The sequence below is a fragment of the Zalophus californianus genome, chromosome 10, assembly GCF_009762305.2.
Source record: "Zalophus californianus isolate mZalCal1 chromosome 10, mZalCal1.pri.v2, whole genome shotgun sequence".
NCBI lineage: Eukaryota > Metazoa > Chordata > Mammalia > Carnivora > Otariidae > Zalophus > Zalophus californianus.
Window position 1 is genome coordinate 57,296,576 of NC_045604.1, and position 25,380 is coordinate 57,321,955.

Sequence of the window (25,380 nt, forward strand, 5' to 3'; positions counted from 1 at the left end):
TTCCTGAGATTAAGAATCTCTTATGGTTTGTCTCCCTCTCTGGTTTCATCTTGTTTCATTTTTCCCTCCCTTCCCCTATGATCCTCTGTCTTGTTTCTCCAATTCCTCATAACAGTGAGATCATATGATACTTGTCTTTCACTGATTGACTTATTTTGCTTAGCATAATACCCTCTAGTTCCATCCATGTCATTGCAAATGGCAAGATTTTGGGTTTTATTGATGGCTGCATAATATTCCAGGGTGTGTGTGTGTGTGTGTGTGTGTGTGTGTGTGTGTGTGTGTGTGTACTGCATCTTCTTTATCCATTCATCTGTTGATGGACATCTTGGCTCTTTCCACAGTTTGGGTATTGTGGACATTGCTGCTATAAACATCAAGGTGCACGTACTCCTTTGGATCCCCACATTTGTATCTTTGGGATAAATACCCAGTAGTGCAATTGCTGGATCGTATGGTAGTTCTATTTGCAACTTTTTGAGGAACCTCCATACTGTTTTCCAGAGTGGTTGCACCAGCTTGCATTCCCACCAACAGTGTAGGAGGGTTCCCCTTTCTCTGATTCCCGCCAACATCTGTCGTTTCCTGACTTGTTAATTTTAGCCATTCTGACTGGTGTGAGGTGGTATCTCATTGAGGTTTTGATTTGGATTTCCCTGGTGCCGAGCGATGTTGAGCACTTTTTCATGTCTGTTGGCCATTTGGATGTCTTCTTTGGAAAAATGTCTGTTCATGTCTTCTGCCCATTTCTTGATTGGATTATTTGTTCTTTGGGTGTGGAGTTTCATAAGTTCTTTATAGATTTTGGATACTAGCCCTTTATCTGATATGTCATTTGCAAATATCTTCTCCCATTCTGTCGGTTGTCTTTTGGTTTTGTAGACTGTTTCTTTTGCTGTGCAGAAGCTTTTTATCTTGATGAAGTCCCAATAGTTCATATTTGCCCTTGCTTCCCTTCCCTTTGGCGATGTTTCTAGGAAGAAGTTGCTGCGGCTGAGGTCGAAAAGGTTGCTGCCTGTGTTCTCCTTTTGGATTTTGATGGACTCCTGTCTCATATTTAGGTCTTTCAACCATTTGGAGTCTATTTTTGTGTGTGGTGTAAGGAAATGGCCCAGTTTCATTCTTCTGAATGTGGCTGTCCAATTTTCCCAACAGTATTTGTTGAAGAGGCTGTCTTTTTGCCACTGGACATACTTTCCTGCTTTGTCAAAGATTAGTTGACCATAGAGTTGAGGGTCCATTTCTGCGCTCTCTGTTCTGTTCCATTCCTCTATGTGTCAGTTTTTGTGCCAGTACCATACTGTCTTGATGATGACAGCTTTGTAATAGAGCTGGAAGTCCGGAATTGTGATGCTGCCAGATTTGCTTTTCTTTTTCAGCATTGCTCTGGCTATTCGGGGTCTCTTCTGGTTCCATACAAATTTTAGAATTATTTGTTCCATTTCTTTGAAAAAAGTGGATGGCATTTTGATGGGGATTGCCTTGAATGTGTAGATTGCTCTAGGTAGCATGGACATCTTCACAATATTTGTTCTTCCAATCCATGAGCATGGAACGTTTTTCCATTTCTTTGTGTCTTCCTCAATTTCTTTCATGAGTATTATATAGTTTTCTGAGTACAGATCCTTTGCCTCTTTGGTTAGATTTATTCCTAGGTATCTTGTAGTTTTGGGTAGAATTGTAAATGGGATCGACTCTTAATTTCCCTCTCTTCTGTCTTGTTGGTGTATAGGAATGCCACTGATTTCTGTGCATTGATTTTATATACTGCCACTTTACTGAATTCCTGTATGACTTCTAGCAGTTTTGGGGTGGAGTCTTTTGGGTTTTCCACATAACGTATCATATCCTCTGCAAACAGTGAGAGTTTGACTTCTTCTTTGCCGATTTGGATGCCTTTGATTTCTTTTTGTTGTCTGATTGCTGTGCCTAGGACTTCTAATACTATGTTGAATAGCAGTGCTGATAGTGGACATCCTTGCCGCGTTCCTGACCTTAGGGGGAAAGCTCTCAGGTTTTCCCCATTGAGAATGATATTTGCATTAGGTTATTCATAGATGACTTTTATGATATTGAGGTATAACCCTCTATCCCTATACTCTGAAGAGTTTTGATCAAGAAAAGATGCTGTACTTTGTCAAATGCTTTTTCTGCATCTATTGAGAGGATCGTATGATTCTTGTTCTTTCTTTTATCAATGTACTGTATCACGTTGATTGATTTGCAGATGTTGAACCAACCTTGCAGCCCAGGGATAAATCCCACTTGGTTGTGGTGAATAATCCTTTTAATGTACTGTTGGGTCCTATTGGCTAGTATTTTGGTGAGTTTTGCATCCATGTTCATCAAGGGTATTGGTCTGTAATTCTCCTTTTTGATGGCGTCTTTGGTTTGGGGATAAAGGTAAGTGTGGCCTCATAAAATGAGTTTGGAAGTTTTTCTTCCATTTCTATTTTTTGGAACAGTTTCAGAAGAAAAGGTATTAATTCTTCTTTAAATGTTTGGTAGAATTCCCTGGGAAGCCATCTGGCCCTGGCCTTTTGTTTGTTGGGAGATTTTTGATGACTGCTTCAATTTCCTTAGTGGTTATAGGTCTGTTCAGGTTTTCTGTTTCTTCCTGGTTCAGTTTTGGTAGTTGATACATCCCTAGGAATGCATCCATTTCTTCCAGGTTCTCCAATTTGTTGGCATAGAGTTGCTCATAATATGTTCTTATAATTGTTTGTATTTCTTTGGTGTTGGTTGTGATCTCTCCTCTTTCATTCATGATTTTGTTGATTTATGTCATTTATCTTTTCTTTTTGATAAGTCACGCCAGGGGTTTATCAATCTTGTTAATTCTTTCAGAGAACCAGCTCCTCGTTTCGTTGATCTGTTATACTGTTCTTTTGGTTTCTAGTTCATTGATTTCTGCTCTGATCTTTATTATTTCTCTTCTCCTGCTGGGTTTAGGCTTTATTTGCTGTTTTCTCTCCAGCTCCATTAGGTGTACCATTAGGTTGTGTATTTGAGACCTTTCTTGTTTCTTGAGAAAGCCTTGTATTGCTATATACTTTCCTCTTAGGACTGCCTTTGCTGCATCCCAAAGATTTTGAATAATTGTGTTTTCATTTTCATTCGTTTGCCTAAATTTTTTAATTGTTCTTTAATTTCCTGGTTGACCCATTCATTCTTTACTAGGATGCTCTTTAATCTCCATGTATTTGAGTTCTTTCCGACTTTCCTCTTGTGATATAGTTGTAGTTTCAAAGCATTGTGGTCTGAAAATATGCAGGGAATGATCCCAGTCTTTTGGTTCCGGTTGAGACCTGATTTGTGGCCTAGGATGTGATCTCTTCTGGAGAATGTTCGATGGCAGTAGAGAAGAATGTGTATTCCGTTGCTTTGGGATGGAATGTTCTGAATATGTCTGTGAAGTCCATTTGGTCCAGTGTGTCATTTAAAGTCTTTATTTCCTTGTTGGTCTTTTGCTTAGATGATCTGTCCATTTCAGTGAGGGGGGTGTTAAAGTCCCCCACTATTATTGTATTGTTGTCAATGTGTTTCTTTGCTTTTGTTATTAATTGCCTTATATAATTATAATTAGGGGCATAGATATTTACAATTGTTAGCCCTTCTTGTTGGATAGATCCTTTAAGTAGAATATAGTGTCCTCCTCTTCTCTTATTATAGTCTTTGGTTTAAAATCTAATTTGTCTGATATAAGGATTGTCACCCCAGCTTTCTTTTGGTGTCCATTAGCATGGTAAATGGTTTTCCACCCCCTCACTTTCAATCTGGGTGTGTCTTTGGGTCTAAAATGAGTCTCTTGCAGACAGCTTATTGATGGGTCTTTTTTTTTTTTTTTTCCCCAATCTGATAACCTGTGTTTTGATTGGGGCATTTAGTCCACTCACATTCAGGGTAACTAGTGAAAGGTATGAATTTAGGGCCACTGTATTGCCTGTAAGGTGAATGTTACTGTATATTGTCTGTGTTCCTTTCTGGTCTATGTTGCTTTTAGGCTCTCTCTTTGCTTAGAGGACCTCTTTCAATATTTTTTGTAGGGCTGGTTTCATGTTTGCAAATTCCTTTAGTTTTTGTTTGTCCTGGAAGCTTTTTATCTCTCCTTCTATTTTCAATGACAGCCTAGCTTGATATAGTATTCTTGGCTGCATATTTTTCTCGTTTAATGCTCTGAATATATCATGCTAGTCCTTTCTGGCCTGCCAGGTCTCTGTGGATAGGTCTGTTGCCAATCTAATATTTCTACCATTGTAGGTTACATATCTCTTCTCCTGAGCTGCTTTCAGGATTTTTTCTTTGTCTCCGAGACTCATAAGTTTTAGTATTATATGTAGATATTCTACAAAAATAGGTGTTGACCTATTTTTATTGATTTTGAGAGGGGTTCTCTGTGTCTCCTGGATTTTGATGCCTGTTTGCTTCCCCAAATTAGGGAAGTTCTCTGCTATAATTTGCTCCAATATACCTTCTGCCCCTCTCTCTCTTTCTTCTTCTTCTGGGATCCCAATTATTCTAATGTTGTTTCATCTTATTTTATCTCTTATCTCTCGATTTCTGCCCTCGTGATCCAGTACTTGTTTATCTCTCTTTTTCTCGGCTTCTTATTTTCCATCATTTGGTCTTTATCACTGATTCTGTCTTCTGCCTCATTTATCCTGGCAGTTAGAGCCTCCATTTTTCATTGCACCTCATTAATAGCCTTTTTGATTTCAACTTGGTTAGATGTTAGTTCTTTTATTTCTCCAGAAAGGGTTTCTCTAATAACTTCCATGCTTTTTCAAGCCCAGCTAGTATCTTTAAAGTCATGATTCTGAACTCTAGGTCCGACATCATACTAATGTCCGTATTGAGTAGCTCCCTGGCTGTCAGTACTACCTCTTTTTCTTTTTTTTGAGGTGATTTTTTTCTGTTTTGTCATTTTGTCCAGAGGAGGATAGATGAATGAGAGAACAAAATGCTAACAGCGTAACAACGTCCCCAGCAAATATACTCTAAACAAATCAGAAAAGACCTGAAACTGGGGGAAAAGAAAGGGAAAGAAAGAAAAAAGAAAAAGAAAAGAAAAAGAAAAAAACAAAAAGAGAATGAAACAAAAAAACAGAATATGATCAAATGTCATCAGTCTGGTGCATAGATCAGTGCCACACACTAGATTTTGGGTGTAATTTGTCTGTTAGACGAAAGTGCCTCCCAAAATTTTAAAGAAAGAAAAACTTATATATGTACAAAAATAATGGTTGATGCGAAGAAGGGATGGACTATGAATGTAAAGATGAAAAGTATAAAAAATTTTATAAAAGGAATTGATAAGTTAGGAAGTTGTTTGAAAAAGAAAAGAAGAGTATTTAAAAAAAAAGCTAAAGAAAAAGAAAAGGGAGAAAATGTGATCAGGCAGGAGACTAGAACAAAGCCATACACTAGAGATTTAGGGTATATTTTGATCTGTTAGAAAAAACTGTATCTCAATATTTTAAAGAGAGAACAACTTATATATATATATGCCAGAAATAAGGGTAACTACTATGAAGGGATAGAATATGACTCTAAAAATGAAAAATAAAAATGTTTTTTAAAAAAGGGATTGATAAGATGTTGGTTGAAAAAGGGAAAAAGAAAAATTAAAAAAAAAAAGACAAAATTAACTTTGAAAGACTAAAGAATCATGGTAAAAAAAAAAAATTCATGGATTCTATGTGCAGTATTCTCCCAGCTCTGGAGTTCTGCCGTTCTCATTGCTCGGTAAACTTGGTCTTGACTGGCTGTTCTTGCTGATCTTTTGGGGAGGGGCCTGTTGCCATGGTTTCCAAATGTCTTTGCCGGAGGTGGAATTGCCCCACCCTTGCTGGGTCTGGCCTAAGTAATCTGCTCGTGTTTGCTCTCGGGAGCTTTTGTTCCCTGCAAGCTTTCCGTACAGCTTTGGAGAATGAGAATGAAAATGGCGGCCTCCCAATCTGCCTGGAGGAGCTGAGAACTCGGGGCCCCACTCCTCAGTGCGCCCCCAGAGAAAAGGCAGTCAATCACTCCCGTCTCCCCCGTCTCCGGCTGCACTCTGTGCTCATCTAGCCTGTGACCGAGTGTTTCTATCTCTGGTACCCAGCTTGGTGTGGAGTCTCTAGACCCAGCAGATCCCTGCAGTGTGCTACCACGCTGCCCCTCCCGGGGGAGGAAGGGGAGTCTTCCTGGATCTGCCTCTTGTTGGGTCCCTGCTGGAGGAGCTGTGGCCCAACTGTGCCACGGATCATGGTTTATGGCAACCCTGAGCTGAGAGCCCGCTCCCCAGCTCCGTCTCTGCAGCCGGCTTCCCTTCTCTGATACTTGGGAGCTCTGCCACAATCAGGCACCCCTGGTCTTTCTGTGACCCCGAGGGTCCTGAGACCACACTGTCCCAGAGAGGGTTCCACCCCCTGCTTAGCCACTGGAACGACGTCCCTCAGCGGAGCAGACTTTTATAGGTTCCGATTTTGTGCTCCGCTGCTCTATTACTTGCCAGAGGCAGCTGATGGAGGCCCCCTCCCCCGCCATCTGATTCACTTCTCTGTGCATCCTACCTTCCAGAAAGTGGTCGCTTTACTATTCAGAGTTGTTGCTGTTCTTTTCTTCGATCTCCTGTTGAGTTTGTGGGTGTTCAGTATGGTTTCATCCCTATCCAGAATTCCTGAGACCAGATGAAATCCAGGTCTTTTACTCCTCCGCCATCTTGCTACGCGCCCCCCCCATCTTTCTGTTTTTAAATTCAAGGAATGAGTATTTGAGCCATTTGTTTAGGTGCTAACGGACTTACAAAGCTATGCAGGTTAGTTACTTGCTTCAAATTTGAAATTTGTGAAGGGCAGTTACCCATATAATCACAGTTTTATAAAAGTATAGGGTACTGATTTGTGGCATCACAAAAGGCCTCCCAAAGGAGGTGACATTTGAAGTTGGTAGAATTCTTTGGACCTTGGGCAGAGGGTTTTATAGGGAATAGTAGAAATAACAGTATTAAAAGCTTAGAGTCAGGAAAGCTTCTGTCTAAATGATTAAAATAATTAATTAGTGTGTGTTTGGGCTGTTCAAGTTGCTGAGTTGTCATCTAAGTGAACATTGTGAAAAGCAATTTACATAGCCTGAGTCTGGTTATAAAATAAAGTTTTTATGATTTAATTGTATGCTAGAACTATAGTAAGTTCATTAGGTTGTTTTTTTTTTTTCCCTAAGATTTTATTTTTTAGTAATCTCTACACCCAACATGGGACTCAAACCTACAACCCCGAGATTAAGAGTTGCATGCTGTACCGACTGAACCAGCCAGGTGCCCGCCAGTTCATTAGTTTTGACTGGTTAAAAGTAATTTTGTGGTTCTGATTCTTAAATACTAACTGTTTCTATAAAGAATTCCCTAGTTTTTAATTTTGCATATTTTAATAAAAAGTTTAAAATTGGGCTTGTGTCTCTGAACTAATGCTTTGGGGAAAATAAGAACTTTGTTTTCATTACTGCCAGTATTCAAAATATGTTAAGACGTTATTAGTTTTAATCCTGGGGCAGAATGTACATATTCTCATTACTTTAATTAATACTTTTTTATATGATCTTTTGAGTATGAGACTTAAAACAGGGTTCAGTTAGTCTTTGTTAAAATCATTTTTGGAATTCTTGAAGCAAAGAATTTATATTATGAAACTTTAAAAGTAATTGCTTAGTTTTTCCCCTCTCACATAAATATTCTAGAAGTTCAAGATAAGAGATTACATAGGCCGAAGATATTTCTCTCTGTCTTTAGGAAATGGAGTTATTTTTTCCTTCAAGTGGAGTTTGTGGACCAGCAAACACTGCTAAATTTACGAATTGTACCTGTTGCATTATTAAGCCCCATGCCATCAGTGAAGGTAAGTGCTATCTTGAATACAATATATCCAAATATATTTTGTTAATAGGAGCTTATTTTGTTAGTTTATTTTCTTGATATATATGCAGAAATTAAAATAAAATTTTAATATTTTAATTTTTTCTTTAAAAACATGAATAAAGACATGAGGGAAAAATCTGTCTCTATCTATAAATATCTTTGTATCTACATTCTTTTTTTTAAAAATATTTTATCTATTTATTTATTTGAGAGAGAGAATGAGATAGAGAGAGTACATGAGGGGGGGAGGGTCAGAGGGTGAAGCAGACTCCCTGCTCAGCAGGGACTCAATCCCGGGACTCCAGGATCATGACCTGAGCTGAAGGCAGTTTCTTAACCAACTGAGCCACCCAGGCACCCTTGTATTTACATTCTTAAAAAAGTTTTCCTTGAGTTGCTGATCATGGTCATGCTTATCCTGTTTCAGGTCTTGATTCCTTGACTTTTAATCTGCCTCCTCTCCTCCCAATGACATAACCAATTCACTTAATTCACTGAAATAATTCTCCTAATGAACAATTTAAAACAGTGTCTACCACATCTGTGGTATGCCCTTTCTGAGAAAGCTGGAGAAACTTCCTTTAGTTTTTAGTATCTGAAACAAAATTCTTTGAATATATAAATATATATATATAGGTACACATACACACATATGTACACATGTACGCACATGCATAGATAGGTAGATTGTATAGATGGCTGTATACTGAGAGTTTGCAAGCTTTTTTATCTTTATTTGTCTTCTATTTATTTTAGTCTGTTGTATGTAGTTTTGTCAACTATTCCAAATCCTTCTGGAAATGAGATGGATATAATTTAAAAGATTATCTTTAAAAAAACTAGAATATTCTAAATAATAAACATAATTGAGAGGGTTTTTTAGTTTTATTTTTTCTAAATATCAAAGTAATTCAGGTATACAGTAGAAAATTTGGAAAAAAAGGAAAGAAAACAGTAAAAGTTACCTGTTTTCCCATTATCTTGATATAGTCATTGTTAATATTTTTATATTTCCTACAAATCCTTTTCTTCTGAATGTGTGTATGTGTGTGTATGTGTGTACACTGACATGTAATTGTTAAGACGGTTGAGATGTGTGTCCATAAGCTATTGTTTTAATTTAATTTTAGGGAGCATTTTTGGATGCTCTTAATTCTTCATGAGTATTTCAATGGTTGTACCCTATGCAGTCATATAGATGTAGTATAATATTGGGATACTTAGGTTGTTTCCAGGTTTTTGATGTTAAAAATATAGCTTTGAAGAATATTTTTATACATTAATATTTGACAGTATCTCTAATCATTTCATCTGGCTAGGTTCCTAGAAATAGAATTATTGGTTGAAAGGATCTGAACCTTAAAGATCTTGTTGCATAATGAATACTTCTTTAATTATTGAGGAAGTGCTTTAATATCTGTAGATCCTTAGGACCACAGTTATAGGGAACTAACATGCATCATGGGTAACGAACATTTACAGAGACCTTAACACCTTGTGCTGAGTTGTAAACTGAGTACCTTATACATTATCTCCTTTAATATTCACAGCAATTATGCCAAGTAGGTGGATATATCATTCTTTTCCAGATAAGTGAGCTGAGGCTATCTGAGAATAAGTTATTTCTGCCAATTTAGAGTAGGGAGTCCAAGATGCAGACCTGATCTCTTGTAACCTCCATGTTCTTTCCTCGACATGTTTGGCTCCATAGAAGATGTTTACAATAACATGTTTAGCAACACTTACACAGGCAGTAATAATAATATTTGAAAGGGCTGGTGTTGATAAGCTATGGAAAACAAAATTGGGATTACCTCAGGATGAATACACACAATATATACCCACATACATACACACACACACACACACACACACACACACACACACACACATACACACATACATAATATACACACTTTTTTTCCTTTTTTATTGTTATGTTAATCACCATATATTACATCATTAGTTTTTGATGTAGTGTTCCATGATTCATTGTTTGTGCATAACACCCAGTGCTCCATGCAGAACGTGCCCCCTTGAATACCCATCACCAGGCTAACCCATCCCCCCACCCTCCTCCCCTCTAGAACCCTGTTTGTTTTTCAGAGTCCATCGTCTCTCATGGTTCGTCTCCCCCTCTGACTTACTCCCCCTCATTCTTCCCCTCCTGCTATTTTCTTTTGTCTTAACATATGTTGCATTATTTGTTTCAGAAGTACAGATCTGCGACTCAACAGTCTTGCACAATTCACAGCGCTCACCGTAGCACATACCCTCCCCAATGTCTATCACCCAGCCACCCCATACCTCCCACCCCCCACCACTCCAGCAACACTCAGTTTGTTTCCCAAGATTAAGAATTCCTTATATCAGTGAGGTCATATGATACATGTCTTTCTCTGATTGACTTATTTCACTCAGCATAACACCTTCCAGTTCTATCCACGTCGTTGCAAATGGCAAGGTCTCATTCCTTTTGATGGCTGCATAATATTCTATTGTGTATATATACCACCTCTTCTTTATCCATTCATCTGTCGATGGACATCTTGGCTCTTCCCACAGTTTGGCTATTGTGGACATTGCTGCTATAAACATTGGGGTGCACGTACCCCTTCGGATCCCTACATTTGTATCTTTGGGGTAAATACCCAGTAGTGCAATTGCTGGATCGTATGGTAGCTCTATTTTCAACTGTTTGAGGAACCTCCATACTGTTTTCCAGAGTGGCTGCACCAGCTTGCATTCCCACCAACAGTGTAGGAGGGTTCCCCTTTTCCGCATCCCCGCCAACATCTGTCGTTCCCTGACTTGTTAATTTTAGCCATTCTGACTGGTGTGAGGTGGTATCTCATTGAGGTTTTGATTTGGATTTCCCTGGTGCCGAGCGATGTTGAGCACTTTTTCATGTGCCTGTTGGCCATTTGGATGTCCTCTTTGGAAAAATGTCTGTTCATGTCTTCTGCCCATTTCTTGATTGGATTATTTGTTCTTTGGGTGTTGAGTTTCATTAGTTCTTTATAGATTTTGGATACTAGCCCTTTATCTGATACGTCATTTGCAAATATTTTCTCCCATTCTCTCGGTTGTCTTTTGGTTTTGTGGACTGTTTCTTTTGCTGTGCAAAAGCTTTTTATCTTGATGAAGTCCCAATAGTTCATATTTGCCCTTGCTTCCCTTGCCTTTGGCGATGTTTCTAGGAAGAACTTGCTGCAGCTGAGGTCGAAGAGGTTGCTACCTGTGTTCTCCTTTAGGATTTTGATGGACTCCTGTCTCACATTTAGGTCTTTCAACCATTTGGAGTCCATTTTTGAATACACACATGTTTTAATGTGATGAGACAAATTCTTGTTTAAGGGTCTCAACTTCATTAAAAAGCTTATCTTTGGTATCTTAATACATTTCAATTGTTTTTTTTTTTCCTCTCTTTTCTCAATTGGGTTTTTAACTGATTTAATTTTTTCAGCAAAATGTGATGTTTGGAGAGACAGGAATAAAATAGAATTATAGTAAATACTAATTAATACTTTAATAATTGCATAGATAAATATAACTGAAATCTTATAACATTGATTAAATGAAAAGGTGATGTCAAAATGACTAATTTTATATTTATACAGGTTTAAATAATTTTTAGTCAGCTATTCTTTGAAGATTAGCTATTTTTCATGTGTCTATATTTGATACATAACATTAGAAACATGAGTTGATTAAAGAAAATTTTTGTAAAATCTAATCAGATGGCAAAATACTTTAAATTTTGGCCTTTCAAGGCTTTTTTTTTCTAAATCTCAATTTTAGGGATCCTTTTAGACACTTTTTAAATGTGCAAATAATCCAATTCAGTTTCAAGTTTAAATTGTGGCTGCAAGGAAATATAGTTTGAAACCTTGTGTTGAATTTATTGTTAGATTTATGCAGGCCCTTTCATTGCTGGTTTATGTTTATCATTTCTATAATGATCTCACTTCCTGGTATATTTAACTTCACCTATGGTCTAGCATAGGCATAAGGGGAGAAGAGACTTTTTTTTAAAAAAGGTGTTGTTGATAAGAGAGCAGTTGAAATCAAATTGGTTCATTTCCTTTTGTGGACTATCAACTCCCCCAAAGAAGGCCAGAATAGCTTTAATCAACAAAACTGTTGCTCACTACAAGGAGAGCACATCTTGACAGTCTTGGTCAACTTTACCAGGGAGAGATAATGGGCAGATATTGTAGAGTTTTGGGTGTGACCTTGAGAGATTTAAGGTGGGTCTTCCAGTGCAGTGATCGAAACTGCGTAAGTTCCTGATATAATAGTTTAGGATTAGCTGAAACAGTGAGACAAGGATCTTAACCAAGCCTTGTAAGTACACAGTTATTGGATAAGTGAGTTGTTTGTCCAATTGAGGGAATATTGAGAAAAGGGGACTGTTTGAGTAGTCTATTGTTGAGGTAAATGGACTTTTGGGAGGTTCCTGAAGCAAACAATGAAGTTATTTACTGATTTACAGTCTTATCTTTGGGTAAGAATTTCTTGGCACAAATAATAAAGTCATGTGGATGTAGGCAGCCTCAGTTCTTAGTCCTATAGTTAAGCTATGTGGATGTGGAAGTTTACTTCTCCTAAGAGAGCTAGAAAAGAGAGACCTTAGTTTGCAGAATAGATGGTGGGAAAAAATAATGAGGTGCGCTTGGGGCATTTACAAGTCTTTTTACGTTTGTAGATTGAAGTACATTTTGTCATTTGGGGACTCAGGTTTTAAAAGGGAAGAAAAACAAGGTGAATGTTCTTGTGTTCTTTTTTCTTTTAATTTTTAAAATAAATACTATGTATTTATTTATATAGTATTTATATTAAATATTAGGCAATGTATTTGTTTTGGTGTCCTCAGAATTACTTTCATGTAGTTTAATTCCATCAATGAAATGAATTATTTTTACTCTGAAATCAGGCTTTGTAGGCTTGAATTTTGGCTCTGCTATTTAACTAGCTGTGGGATATTGGATAAATTACTTAACCTCTTTGTACCTTGTTTCCTTATCTGTAAAATAAGAATAATATAGTATACCTTCTTTAATGGGTAACTGTAAGGATTAAATGCATTGAATGTAATGCTTAAATGACTAAGCGATTAAATGATTAAATATAAGGATTAATGTGCTAAACACAGTGTCCAACTTTTAAAGTGCTATATGTGTTAGACAGTATTACTATTATGATTACTACTCTATTACTACTACCACCACACTACTGCTAATATCATTACCTTTTAATTTTTAAGTAAAGTTAATGACTCCTTAGTAACAAAGCAATAGATTAAAATGCTAACAAATTTCAACTTCTACATCCATCGTCAGTAGGAAAAAAGAAAATCCCTATCATTGTTTAAGGAACAAAGTACTTTAAATTTTCCTCAGTTAAATTCTGGATCTAGTTTAAATCCATGAAATAGGATTATTGTTTACATCTAGTTGGTTTAGCAGCTATCAGCTGATCCATTCTGATGGTCCATCATGGTCAGCACTGGGCAGGAGGTGGGAGGAGCCACTTGTAGTGCTCCCCAAATTTAGCCTTTTGAAATATTAGAGTCCTGAAGTTTTGTTGGAAAGTGTTCTTTCTTATAACAGATTTATGCATTAAGCGGTTTTACTGCATTGTTTATAACATTGTCCTTCCTGAAATTTAGTTTCTTTCTCAGTAAAATGAGTCAGGATGGTTTATAAGTTTCCTCTCAGCCTTTCAACCCAGTATTCTGTATCCTCATGTTGTGTTTTGGCTGGAAAATTAATGCTATTTTCATGGAGGCTATTTCAAAGCAATTTTAGATTTTGTTTTCAAAAAGGCATATACAGACAGGGTTGTGGTCTGTTTGTACTTAATTAATTAGGAATCAAATTTGTGAGACTATTAACCAGTTTGTAAATTTACCCCAGAATTGGCTCTGATATGCTAATTGAAACAGGACGAATAATGGCAAGATCATATTTATCAAGTTTTTCACTTTTCAAATTGGGTTATTCTTACTCAGAGCCTCTTGCAGAGTTTTAATTTCTACCCTGAATGGTAGTTTTGATGCTAGGTTGGCCCAGAACCCTGTAAGACACATTCCACTGATGGCAGCCCCCTGAGTTTGGGCTGATTGAATTGGTTAAGTTCTCAGCTTTTTTGTATTAGATTTCCTTCAAGTAATTCAGCTTCTGGGACATTGTGAAAGAGACATGAAATTTTTTGGTGCAAAGAGGTTGGATGTAAACATCATAAATCTAACTCTGTTTCAATGAAAATTCTTGGAGTGGGCCCAGTTTTGCTTAGAATGTCACAGTTTTGGAGTTTTGTGAATATTTATGTTCTATCTGAAAGAGGAAACAAAACAGTTTGAATTTACAACAGAGGCACCAAGTACATTGAACGACATATAAGACCTTGCCTTTGAATGCATTGAGTATAGCATACAGTTATGAGCAGTGAAAATACCTACTGAATTTGTAAGTTATGAGAACTTTAAATGAATTTAGTGATTTAGAAGGAGTTTCAAGATTTTTGCTTGTTTAATGGTCCTGAAGAAGCAGGTATGTATTAAGGCTATTGGAAAAATTTTATTTAGGAACAGTGAAATTTTGTCTGCTAATATGTTTCAGCATCTAAAAACCTTTAAAGTAAAATATGAGTCCCTAGGATTGTCAGTTGTGATGACTTGACTAAGGGCAGAGGGGAAGAATCAAATCTTGTTAGATATTTAGGCTTTCTCTTAACTATAGAACAACAAAACTCAGTTTTAATGCTAATATCAGTTTATATTTATGGAGTGCTAAGTACTTTACGTGAATTATTTTATTCTCAAAACTATAGCATAGATAGTATGTGAAGGCCTTGTTACATTGAGGAAACCTAAGCAATGAGAGGTTAAGTAACTTGCCCAAAGTCACACAGCTCTTAGGTGGTGGGGTTGGGATTTCTACCAAGTTTGCCATCATTGTATCACAATTGTACCATTCTGCCTCTACGTGGATTATCACTTAAACCCTATAAATTCCCATCATCAAGTTTGATTATTAACCCCATTTTATAGGTGTGGAATTGAAGAATTAGAAGGGAGAGTTAACGTCCTGAACTCCAGATAGCTATTTGATTTCACAGTTGGGATTATTTGCACTATTCCATGAATACCCAGGTCAATTGATTGCTTATGGAAAGCCATTACAGGTTGAAGTTATATAATAAGTGGTTTGAAGGGTGATTTTAATACCTAACATCTTAACTGGGTGTGAAAAATACAGTTTAAGATAGGACTTAGAGAAATTCCTACCATTCTGGTCAATAGTGGCAGTTATGAGACAAACAATGAACATGTTCTTGAAAATTGTAAACTTAGAATACCTTCTTAAAACTTTTCCAGTTAAATGGGAATAATGTTATGTGTGTGTGTGTGTGTGTGTGTGTGTGTGTGTGTGTGTGTGTGTGTGTTTTAAGTACTGCTTTAGTTTATTTTTGTTTAGAGAGGGAGAGGGAAGTGGGGGGAGGGGGAGAGGGAGAGACTCTCAAGCAGATTCCACACTGAGCCTCAGCCCATTGTGGGGCTTGATCTCCCTACCCTGAGATCGACTCTTAACTGATGGAGCCACACAGTTGCCCCTGTTTTTTATATTCTTTTTTTTTATTAAAGATTTTGTTTTTATTTATTTGACAGAGAGAGACAGCGAGAGCAGGAACACAAGCAGGGGGAGTGGGAGAGGGAGAAGCAGGCTTCCTGCTGAGCAGGGAGCCCAATGTGGGACTCGATCCCAGGACCCTGGGATCATGACCTGAGCCGAAGGCAGACGCTTAACGACTGAGCCACCCAGGCGCCCTGTTTTTTATATTCTTAAGGATGTTTAATTTGACTAAAAGCAGTCCTTGTTTGTTTCCTTATGTATTTCAGGAACCTACTTTTTTTAGTTATCACTTATTTATACTCATTTGAGGTTACTCTCCCTTGCTTCTGCATTCCCACCACTGCCTTTCAGATCTGCCTTTCAGATCTCCAATTCCCCCTAATTCCTTCACTCCTCAGGATCTTTTTTCTTGCTTTTCCTTTTGTCTGGAATATGCATGCACTCCTTCCCCACCCCCAAATGTTATTTCCTCCTGGAAACCGAACCTAACACCCCCAGAAGATGCTAGGTTCCCAAGTGACATGTTCTTTTGGCACTCCGCTTTTCCTTCAGAGCCCTTAGCACACTTAGCTATTATATATTAATTAATCCATACACTCTATATTATATATTGATTTTTGACTAATGATTTTTGTCTCTTTCCTCTACAATACTACAAACTGCGATTGCAGAAACAGTCATTCTTCTCTAAATATTTTGCACTCTTCATTGTAAATTTTGTTTTAGTTCCTTTTTTATTTAAGAGTCTCTTTTAGTCTCTGAACATTGTCAGAGAATGTAGTCTCTGATAATTGGTTCTTTGAAATTTGTCGCTATCCTTTCTTAACTTTTGAAAATATTTCCAGTGTGTGCTTGAAAAGAAGGATATTTGTTGCACTGTTCTCTCTTTATAAATAACTGTTGATTCCAATCTGTTGTTCAGATCTACAGCCTTCCTCCTTTGTTTTTTTTTTTTGTTTGTTTTTTGGTTTGCTTGGTTTATCAGTTTCTGAAAAAAAGTTTTTAAAAATTCTTCCATGTTAAAATTACTGATTATTGTTATGAATTTGTCAGTTCCTACTTTTAATTTGGACTGTTTTTGCCTTGTATATTCTGAAGTTACATTATTACATGTGATTATTATCTTTTTGTTTATAATGTGCAGTCTTACTTCATTTCCATTAATTGTTTTGTGTTGTTTACCTTAAAAGGTGGCATATCTTTTATTCAGATTTTTTTGGCCTTTGCCTCTAATACATATGTTATAGCTACTATTGCTAAATTTTGTTTTATTTCTATTTAAAAAAATTTTTATTTTATCAATGCAATCTAGTAGTCTTATCTTAGAATAATAGTTGAATTTAACTTATTGCCATTTATCATGGTTACTGATCGATTTGGATTCCTTTCTTTTATCTTGCTTTAAGTTTTTTCATTCTTTTCCCCTGCTTCCCCCACTGACCCCATGCCCCCGCCTTTTTCCAGGCATTTGTTGGATGGATAAATTTTTCATTATTGAACTCATTCTTCTTTTTATTTTTCTGGTGATTTGAAAGCCATAGGTCAGAGGTCAGCAAACTATAGCCTTGGGCCAAATCAGGCCAGCTGCCTGGTTTTGTAAATAAACTTTTATTGGAACACAGGTATACCCATTCATTGTATATTGTCTATGGCTCTTTTTATACTACAAAGCAGGGTTGAGTAGCTGGACATAGTATAGTTTGCAAAGCCTAAAATATTAGCTATCTGACCCTTTACAGAAAAAGTTTACTGACCTATACCATAGCATATATATTTTTGATTGGTTCTGCCTAAATATTAGCATGTGTACTGGACTCTAAATTTTATTGATAAAATTTAAACTTATTCACTCTCTCCAGACTTTTTTCTAAGGCAAAGACTTTAGAGTGCTTTAAATAGGGTTTTAGTAGACTGGGAGCTTGGGAAGATGGAGGACCCTGAGCTCACCTTCTCCCATGTTTACAAGTAGATATTATCCATATACAAGTCAATAAGTTGGAGAGTGATCTGAAGACTGATAAAAAAAACTCCACAAGTAAATATAGAGAAGAAGCTGCAGCTGAAAGGCTAGGAAAGTCAGAAAGAAGAAAGACGGAGGGCAGCTGCTGAATTCCCTGAGTTTGTCAAACCTGTGGAACTTAGAACCTGGAGCTTTAAAAGTGAACTGACTCAGCACTGGGCAAACAAGGAGGGCAGTGATAACTGGGTTGCTGCCCTTAAAGAGACAGCAGCCTGCATAGAGAGGCAACATAAAAAACAGACAAAGACTATAACAAGAGAGAAATGGGGACACTATATAATAATAAAGGGGGTAATCCAAAAGAAGATATAACAATTGTAAATATGTATGCACCCAATATGGGAGCACCCAGATACATAAAGCAGTTAATAACAAATATACAGGAACTAATTGACAGTAATACAATAATAGTAGGGGACTTTAGCACCTCACTTACAGCAATGGATAGATCATCTAAAAGAACATCAACAAGGAAACAAGGCTTTGAATGACACTCTGGACCAAATGAACTTAACAATATATTCAGAACATTCCATCCTAAAACAGAATACTAATTCTTTTCAAGTGTACATGGAACATTCTCCAGAATAGATCACATATTAGCCCATAAAACCAGCTTCAACAAAATCAAGAAATTTGAAATACCATGCATCTTTTCTGACCACAACACTGTGAAACTGGAAGTCAACCACAAGAAAAATCTGGAAAGCACAAATACAGGGAAATTAAATAACATGCTACTAAATAATGAATGGGTCAACCAGGAAATAAAAGAAGAAATTAAAAAAGTACCTAAAAACAAATGAAAATGAAAACACAACCATCCAAAACCTCTGGGATTCAGCAAAAGTGGTTTTAAAAGGGAAGTTTATAGCAATACAAGTCTATCTCAAGAAGCAAGAAAGATGTCAAATAAACAACCTAACCTTATACCCAAAGAAGTTAGAAAAAGAACAAACAAAATATACAAACATCAGAAGGAAGGAAATATTACAGATTAGAGCAGAAACACGTGATAGAAACTAAAAAACAGTAGAACAGATCAATAAAACAAAGACTTGGTTTTGAAAAAAATCAATTAAAATTGTTACACTTCTAGCCAGACTCACCAAGAAGAAGAGAGGACCCCCATAAGGAAAATCACTAATGAAAGGGGAGACATAACCAACACCACAGAAATACAAACAATATTCATAGATTATAAAAAAGCATATGCCAACAAATTGGACAACATAGAAGAGATGGATAAATTCCTAGGAATCGATAAACTACCAATAGTGAAACAGGAAGAAATAGAAAATTTGAACAGACTGGTATCCAGCAAAGAAATTGACTTAGTAATCAAAATAATCCCAAGAAACAAAAGTCAAAAACCTGATGGCTTCACAAGCAAATTCTACCAAACGTTTAAAGAAGAGTTAATACCTCTTCTTTAACTGTTCCAAAAAATAGAAAAGGAAGGAAAAATAAATTCATTCTGAGGCCAGCATTATCTTAATACCAAAACCAGATAAAGACACCACTAAAAAAAGAACTACAGGCCAATATTCCTGATGAATATAGATGCAAAAATCTTCAATATTACTAGCAAACTGAATACAGCAATACATAAAGATATCATTCACCATGATCAGGTGGGATTTATTCCTGGGATGCAAGGGTGGTTCAGTGTTCGAAAATCTACATGATACATCACATCAATAAGAGAAAGGATAAGAACCATATGATCATGTCAGTAGATGCAGAAAAAACATTTGACAAAGTATAGCATCCATTCATGATAAAAACCATCAACAAAGTAGGTTTAGAGGGAACATACCTCAACATAATAGAGGCCATATATGAAAAACCCACAGCTAACATCATCCTTGATGGGGAAAAACAGAGCTTCTTCCCTAAGGTCAGGCACAAGACAAGGATGTCCACTCTCATCATTTTTATTCAACATAGTACTGAAAGTCCTATCCACAGCAATCAGACAACAAAAAGTGATAAAAGTCATCCAAATCATTAAGAAGTAAGATTTTCACTATTTGCAGATGACTTGATACTATATATAGGAAATATATATATGTGTATATATTGTGTATACACACACACACACACTATATATAAGAGAAAAGCTGAAACACTTCACCAAAAATCTGCTAGAACTGATACACAAGTTCAGTAATGTCACAGGATACAAAATCAAGGAAAAGAAACCTGTTGCATTTCTATACACCAATAAAGAAGAAACAGAGAAATCAAGAAAACAATCCCATTTACAATTGAATGAAAAATAATAAGATACCCTGGAATAAATCTGTCCAAAGAGGTGAAAGAAAAAAAAAAGGTGAAAGACCTGTACTCTGAAAATTATAAGACACTGATGAAAGTAATGGAAGAAGACACAAAGAACTGGAAAGACATTCTATGTTCACAGATTGGAAGAACAATGTTAAAACAATGTTAAAATGTCTATACTAAAAGCAATCTACACATTTAATGCAGTACCTATCAAAATGCCAACAGCATTTTTCACAGAACTAGAACAAACAATCCTAAAATTTGTATGGGATCACAAAAGACCCTGTATAGCCCAGGCAATCTTGAAAAAAGAAAAGCAAAGCTGAAGGCAATCACATTTCTGGACTTCAAGTTATATTACAAAGCTGTAGTCATCAAAACAGTATGGTACTGGGCGCAAAAATAGACACAAAGATCAATGGAACAGAATAGAAATAGAATAGAATAGAAAACCCAGAAATAAACCCACAGTTATATGATCAGTTAATCTTCAACAAAGCAAGAAAAAAAAAATCCAATGGAATAAGAGTCTTCAACAAATGGTATTGGGAAAACCGGACAGCAACAAGCAAAAGAAAGAAACTGGAACACTTCTTAAACAGTACACAAAAATAAATTCAAAAATGGATTAAACACCTAAATGTGAGTCCTGAAACCATAAAAGTCCTAGAAGATAACATAGGCGGTAACTGCTTTGACATCAGCTATAGCAGCTTTTTTCTAGATATGTCTCTTGATGGCAAGGGAAACAAAAGCAAAATAAACTGTTGGGACTACATCAAAACATAAAGCTTCTGCACAGTGAAGGAAACAATAAAACTAAAAAGCAACCTACTGAATGGGAGAAGATATTTGCAAAGACTTATCTGATAAAGGGGTTAGTATACAAAATATATAAAGAACTTCTAAAACTTAGCACCCAAAAAACAAATAATCCAATTATAAATGGGAGAAGACATGAACAGATATTTATCCAAGAAAGAAATCCAGATGACCAACAGACACATGAAAAGATGTTCAGCATTACTTGCCATCAGGGAAATGCAAATCAAAACTACAATGAGGTGTCACCTCACGAAAGGAGAGGCAAGATGGTGGAGGAGTAGGGGACCCCATTTCAGCTGGTCCCCTTAAATTAGCTAGATATCTATCAAAAATTTTGAACATCCATGAAATCAACCTGAGATGTAAAATATATATCTGGATCTCTACAAGCAGAAAAGCAACTGCTTTTTGCAAGGTAGGACCTGTGGAGTCGTGAATCTGCAGGGAGATATTGGAAGATAAGCAGAAGGGGGAGGGAGCCTCCATAAGCTGGCTCTTGGAAAGTAATATAACACCAGAGCACAAAATTGGAACCCTTAGAAATCTGCTCTAGTGAGAGACATCCCTCTCTGAAAGGGGCTCTGGAAATGAAAAGGCAGAATTCTAGGTAATTCTAGGGCATAAGGGAGAGCCTGAACCAGTAGGGTGCCCAAGCAGGGGAGCCAGGAAGCAGGTTAGGGTCAGTGAGCCTAGGAAGGGACTCTCAGCTCAAATTGCCATAAACCACAAGCAGGGCCTGTCAGTAATTGCTCTTTTCCTGAGCAGACTGAAAAAGTATGGAACCTGCTGTGACCACGCAAAAACTTGCAAGGCTGTAACAGCCTGGTAAGAACATTAGAGCGGCACCCAGACATGATCCAGGAGCTTCAGGTGCATGCGCAAGCCTGTGGCCGCTGGTGGTTTTAAAATCACAAAGGGCAGTAGCACTCCCAGACTCCTGGGACTACCTCTGAGAGGGTTGCAGTGGGTGTGCACTGCGGGAGGCTGCAGTTTTCATTGGTGCATACAGAAGTGGAGACTGTCCTGGAGGGTCTATTAAAGAGGGCAGACATCTGCTTTGTAATAGAGCTTGAAGTCCGGAATTGTGATGCCACCAGCTTTGCTTTTCTTTTTGAACATTCCTCTGGCTATTTGGAGTTATTCTGGTTCCCTACAAATTCTAGGATTATTTGTTCCATTTCTTTGAAAAAAGTGGATGGTTTTTGATAGGGATTGCATTAAATGTGTAGATTGCTCTAGGTAGCATAGACATTTTCACAATATTTTTTCTTCCAATCCATGAGCATGGAATATTTTTCCATTTCTTTTTGTCTTCCTCAATTTCTTTCATGAGTATTATATAGTTTTCTGAGTACAGATCCTTTGCCTCTTTGGTTAGATTTATTCCTAGGTATCTTATGGTTTTGGGTGCAATTGTAAATGGGCTCTATTCCTTAATTTCTCTTTCTTCTGTTTTGTTGTTAATGTATAGGATGCCACTGATTTCTGTGCATTGGTTTTATAGCCTGCCACTTTACTGAATTCCTGTATGAGTTCTAGCAGTTTTGGGGTGGAGTTTTTGGGTTTTCCACATAAAGTATCATATCATCTTCAAAGAGTGAGAGTTTGACTTCTTCTTTGCCGATTTGGATGCCTTTGATTTCTTTTTGTTGTCTGATTGCTGTGGCTAGAACTTCTAATACTATGTTGAATAGCAGTAGTGATAGTGGAAATCCCTGCCATGTTCCTGACTTTAGGGGAAAAGCTCTCAGTTTTTCCCCATTGAGAATGATATTCGCTGTGGGTTTTTCATATTGAGTATGTACCCTCTATCCCTACACTGTGAAGTTTTAAGCAAGAAACGATGCTGTACTTTGTCGAGTGCTTTTTCTGCATCTATTGAGAGTATCTTGTGGTTCTTGTTCTTTCTTTTATTAATGTATTGTATCACACTGATTGATTTGCAGATGTTGAACCAGCCCTGCAGCCCAGGAATAAATCCCACTTGGTTGTGGTGAATAATCCTTTTAATGTACTGTTGGATCCTATTGACTAGTATTTTGGTGAGAATTTTTGCATCCATGTTCATCAGGGATATTGGTCTGTATTCTCCTTTTTGATGGTGTCTTTGTCTGGTCTTGGGATCAAGGTCATGCTGGCCTCATAAAATGAGTTTGGAAGTTTTCCTTCCATTTCTATTTTTTTTTTTTTTTTTGGAACAGAAGAGTAGGTATTAATTCTTCTTGCATGTTTGGTAGAATTCCCCTGGGAAGCCATCTGGCCCTGGGCTTTTGTTGGGAGATTTTTGATTACTGCTTCAATTTCTTTACTGGTTATCTGTCTGTTCAGGTTTCCTATTTCTTCCTAGTTCAGTTTTGGTAGTTGATACATCTCTAGGAATGCATCCATTTCTTTCAGATTATCTAATTTGCTGTCATAGAGTTGCTCATAATATGTTCTTATAATTGTTTGTATTTCTTTGGTATTGGTTGTGATCCCTCCTCTTTCATTCATGATTTTATTTATTTGGGTCATTTCTCTTTTCTTTTTGATAAGTCTGGCCAGGGGTTTATCAATCTTGTTAATTCTTTCAGAGAACCAGCTCCTAGTTTCGTTGATCTGTTCTACTGTTCTTTTGGTTTGTATTTCATTGATTTCTGCTCTGACCTTTATTATTTCTCTTCTCCTGCTGGGTTTAGGCTTTATTTGCTGTTCTTTCTCCAGCTCCTTAAGGTGTAAGGTTAGGTTGTGTATTTGAGACCTTTCTTGTTTCTTGAGAAAGTCTTGTATTGCTGTATACTTTCCTCCTAGGACTGCTTTTGCTGCATCCCAAAGATTTTGAACAGTTGTGTTTTCATTTTCATTTTTTTCCATGAATTTTTAAATTCTTCTTTAATTTCCTGGTTGACCCATTCATTCTTTTTTTAAATTGTTAATCATCATATACTACATCATTAGTTTTTGAGGTAATGTTCCATGATGCATTGTTTGCGTATAACACCAGTGCTCCATTCAGTACATGCCCTCTTTAATGCCCATCACTGGGCTAACCCATCCCCCCCCCCACTAGAACCCTCAGTTTGTTTCTCAGAGTCCATAGTCTCTCATGGTTCGTCTCCCCCTCCAATTGCCCCTCTTCATTTTTCCCTTCCTACTATCTTCTTCTTTTGTTTTAACATATAATGTATTATTTGTTTCAGAGGTACAGGTCTGTGATTCAACAGTCTTACACAATTCACAGCGCTCACCATAGAAATACCCTCCCCATTGTCCATCACCCAGCCACCCCATCCCTCCCACCCCCCACCACTCCAGCAACCCTCAGTTTGTTTCCTGAGATTAAGAATTCCTCATACCAGTGAGATCATATGATACATGTTTTTCTCTGATTGACTTATTTCACTCAGCATAATACCCTCCAGTTCCATCCATGTTATTGCAAATGGCAAGATTTCATTCCTTTTGATGGGTGCATAGTAGTCCATTGTATATATACCACATCTTCTTTATCCGTTCATCTGTCGATGGACATCTTGGCTCTTTCCATTGTTTGGCTATTGTGGACACTGCTGCTATAAACCCATTCATTCTTTAGAGGATGATCTATCTTCCTGTATATTGCCTCAGATTCACTTCTCAGCATGTCCTACCTTCCAGAAAGTGGTCGCTTTTCTGTTCATAGAATTGCTGCTATTCTTTTCTTTGCTCTCCTCTTGAGTTTGTAGGTGTTCAGAATGATTTGATAACTATCTACCTGAATTACTGGGACCAGACGAAATTTAGGTTTCCTATTCCTCCCACCATCTTGCTCTTCTCATAGTCACTTTTTAACTTGTCTTTTTTCACACCTATATTTTTTGTAGATATATGCTTCATTTTAGTTCTTTTTTGTTCTAATCAATTTTATCTCTCTCTCTCTCCATATATATATATATATGGAGAGAGAGAGAGAGAGAGAGTTTTACTTTCCTTGCAATTTTGGGATGTAATGTCCTCTAACACACAGACCAAAATACACCAAGGAATAACTGGAACACCCTGCTTTGTCCACACTGAGAGATTATAGCCCCCCTTCTTCTCCCCCCCCTTTTTTTTTTTGTTTTTTTTTTTTTTTTTTTTTTTTTTTTTAATTTTTAAATTCTATTCTTGTTTTTCATTTTGGCTTTGTTTTTTAGTGGTGGTTTCTGACCACTCCGATTTTGCTAGGGTTCATCTTTCTTAGGTTGTGGTTGATATTTTGGACTCTGGTCACTCACTCAACCATCCCTCGACAGAATGAGTAGGAGGAGGAACTCTCAACAGAGACAATATCCTGTGCCACAGAACTAATGGATATGGATATAAGCAAGATGTCAGAGATAGAATTCAGGATAGCAATCATAAGGTCAATAGCTAGGCATAAGAAAAGCATTAGTGACAATGTAGAATCTCTAAGGGCAGAAATGAGATCTAATCAGGCTGAACTAAAAAAGGCTATGAATGAGATGCAGTCTAAACTGGATACTCTAACAGCTAGGATAAATGAGGCAGAAGGGAGACTCGATCTAAAAAATAAGGTGATGGAAAGGAGGGAAGTTGAAAACAGAGATAGGCGGCTAGTAGCACATGAAAAAAGGAGAGATTAATGATGCCATGAAACATTCCAGTATCATAATTATTGGGATCCCTGAGGGGGTCGAGACAGAGGGCTAGAAGGTATATTTCAGCAAATCATAGCTGCGAACTTGCCTAATCTG

General features: G+C 37.0%; 1 protein-coding gene across 3 annotated transcripts in view; it reads left to right on the top strand.

Moving 5' to 3' along the window:
- The window catches only part of NME7 (NME/NM23 family member 7), a 320,527-nt gene that overhangs the window by 74,824 nt on the left and 220,323 nt on the right, over positions 1-25,380 (top strand). For all 3 annotated transcript variants that reach the window (XM_027610183.1, XM_027610182.2, XM_027610181.1), the window contains exon 7: positions 7,769-7,874. In XM_027610183.1, the coding sequence (XP_027465984.1) occupies positions 7,769-7,874 (106 nt within the window). The remainder of the gene's footprint in view (positions 1-7,768; positions 7,875-25,380) is intronic.